The 1,887-nt window shown below is 54.5% G+C and overlaps 1 protein-coding gene across 1 annotated transcript; it reads left to right on the plus strand.

The window, feature by feature from the left end:
- Positions 1 to 253: 253 nt before the first annotated feature.
- lratd2a (LRAT domain containing 2a) lies at positions 254 to 1,614 on the plus strand. Its single transcript, XM_085791664.1, has one exon. It carries the CDS (start codon positions 709 to 711, stop codon positions 1,531 to 1,533), a length of 825 nt encoding a protein of 274 aa, XP_085647790.1. The 5' UTR covers positions 254 to 708; the 3' UTR covers positions 1,534 to 1,614.
- Positions 1,615 to 1,887: the final 273 nt, after the last annotated feature.

Here is a 1,887-nt window from a genome sequence, read left to right on the forward strand (position 1 = left end):
GTTGAGCATCTCAAACAAGCTGCCAAGTTTTCTGTTCCTGGTGATGAGGACGTGAAAGGTGCGGCGATGTCAAATTACGCGCACTTCCGCTTTAAAAGCAGAGCTGTGGGCGCGCGTGCGTGTGTGCGTGTGTTGCTGGAGAGTCGCTGTTGATTTCGAGCACACACACCGAGCTACACCTTCACTTCACCGGATCTCTCTCTCTCTCTCTCTCTCTCTCTCTCTCTCTCTCTCTCTCTCTCTCTGCAGCTCTGAGCGCAGTCACTTCGCCTCCAGCACAGAAACTGTTTCATCTGCTGCGGAGACAAACACACGACCCACCGGCGCCGTGTTTGGTGTTGGACTCGGCTTTGTTTTCAGTGTGACAGCAGCAGCAGCAGCAGCAGCTGGGGGACGGAACTTTACGCAGGGCCGGCGACACCACACCTGAGGATATTTGTGCTGTGCTGAATTTGAAACCAGTTTGTCTACCCCTCCCAACTCCACACTTGTTGATGGGGCACTAACAGGTTTTCACGGGGGGGTATTTCTTATGCGTAATTTGGATACAACCCCTGTCCGAGGGCGGCAGGCAGGGCCACGGAAGTTTTATGCAGTCGTGAGGGTTTGTGGCAGACGGCGGTGATGTTTAGCCACCGGTAGTTACCAGCTCTCGGCGTCAGATCGTAGGCTACCACACGGGGCTGCTGCGGCCAGGTGAGCAGCGGCATGGGGAACCAGATGGACAAGCTGTCTCATTTAAGTTACGCAGAAGTTCCCACGGTGGACCCGAACGGCGTGGACACGGAGGAAGGACCGCGGATCGGCGTCTCGTATATCTTTTCCAACGATGACGACGAGCTGGAGGACGGCTGTGCGGTCGACATCACGGAGAAAGACCCGAACCAGGAAGAGAAACAATACGACCAGCGCGACGAGGTGGAGTGCGCCGTCTACAACAGGGATGAGTGTATTTACGAGAAGAGCGTCAAGTCCGCCAACCTGGAGGTTTACTCCCCGGAGAACCTCCTGAACAAATGCAAAGCTGGGGACCTGGTGGAGTTCGTGGCCACGGGGCAGTACCCGCACTGGGCGGTGTACGTGGGAGACTTCCAGGTGGTGCACCTGCACAGAGCCGAGGTGAAAAACAGCTTCCTGACGGACGCGAGTCAAGGGAGGAGGTGCAGGGTCGTGAATGAGTTGTACAAGTTTAAAGCTCTGGGTGCGGACGTGGTGGTGCAGAACGCGATGGAGCAGGTGGGTTTGAAGGACCGGGAGCTGAGCTGGAGGAACTCCGAGTGCTTCGCAGCCTGGTGCCGGTTCGGCAAGAGGGAGTTCAAAATGGGCGGGGAGATACGGATAGGCAAACAGCCGTACAGGCTGAAAATATTCATGTCGGACAAACACGCGCACGTGTTGGAGTTTCAGAGCCTGGAGGACATGATCATGGAGAAGAGGAGGAACGATCACCTGGGCAGGACAGCCGTGTTGCAGGAGCTGGCCACGCACTTCAACAGCGTGGAGGAGACTCGGAGTGAGCCAGCTGCTGACTGATGCTTCACTCTGACGATCAGCTGCTCCGCTGTGGAGTAGAGTTGACAATACGGAAACACAAACTGTTACAACCCGCTTCAACCTATAGCAAAACATGCACACTCCTCCATGTTGGTCACACACACACACACACACACACACACACACACACACACACACACACACACACACACACACACACACACACACACACACACACACACACACACACACACACCATCATTTCTACTTGAACATAATCATCCTAATTGCGCATTTTGCTCCGTGTTTCCATGCGTTTATGACGATGTTATTGCCTTAAAGCCACAATTCTCTCCATCCTCTGACGCTGAATGGCCTTAGCAATTATGAATT

This window comes from Trachurus japonicus, chromosome 11 (assembly GCF_045865225.1).
Source record: "Trachurus japonicus isolate A0001 chromosome 11, Traja_1.0".
Lineage (NCBI taxonomy): Eukaryota > Metazoa > Chordata > Actinopteri > Carangiformes > Carangidae > Trachurus > Trachurus japonicus.

Excerpts from the sequence above, each read along its gene's own strand:
- lratd2a (XM_085791664.1), top strand. The coding sequence starts at position 709 with ATGGGGAACCAGATGGACAAGCTGTCTCATTTAAGTTACGCAGAAGTT.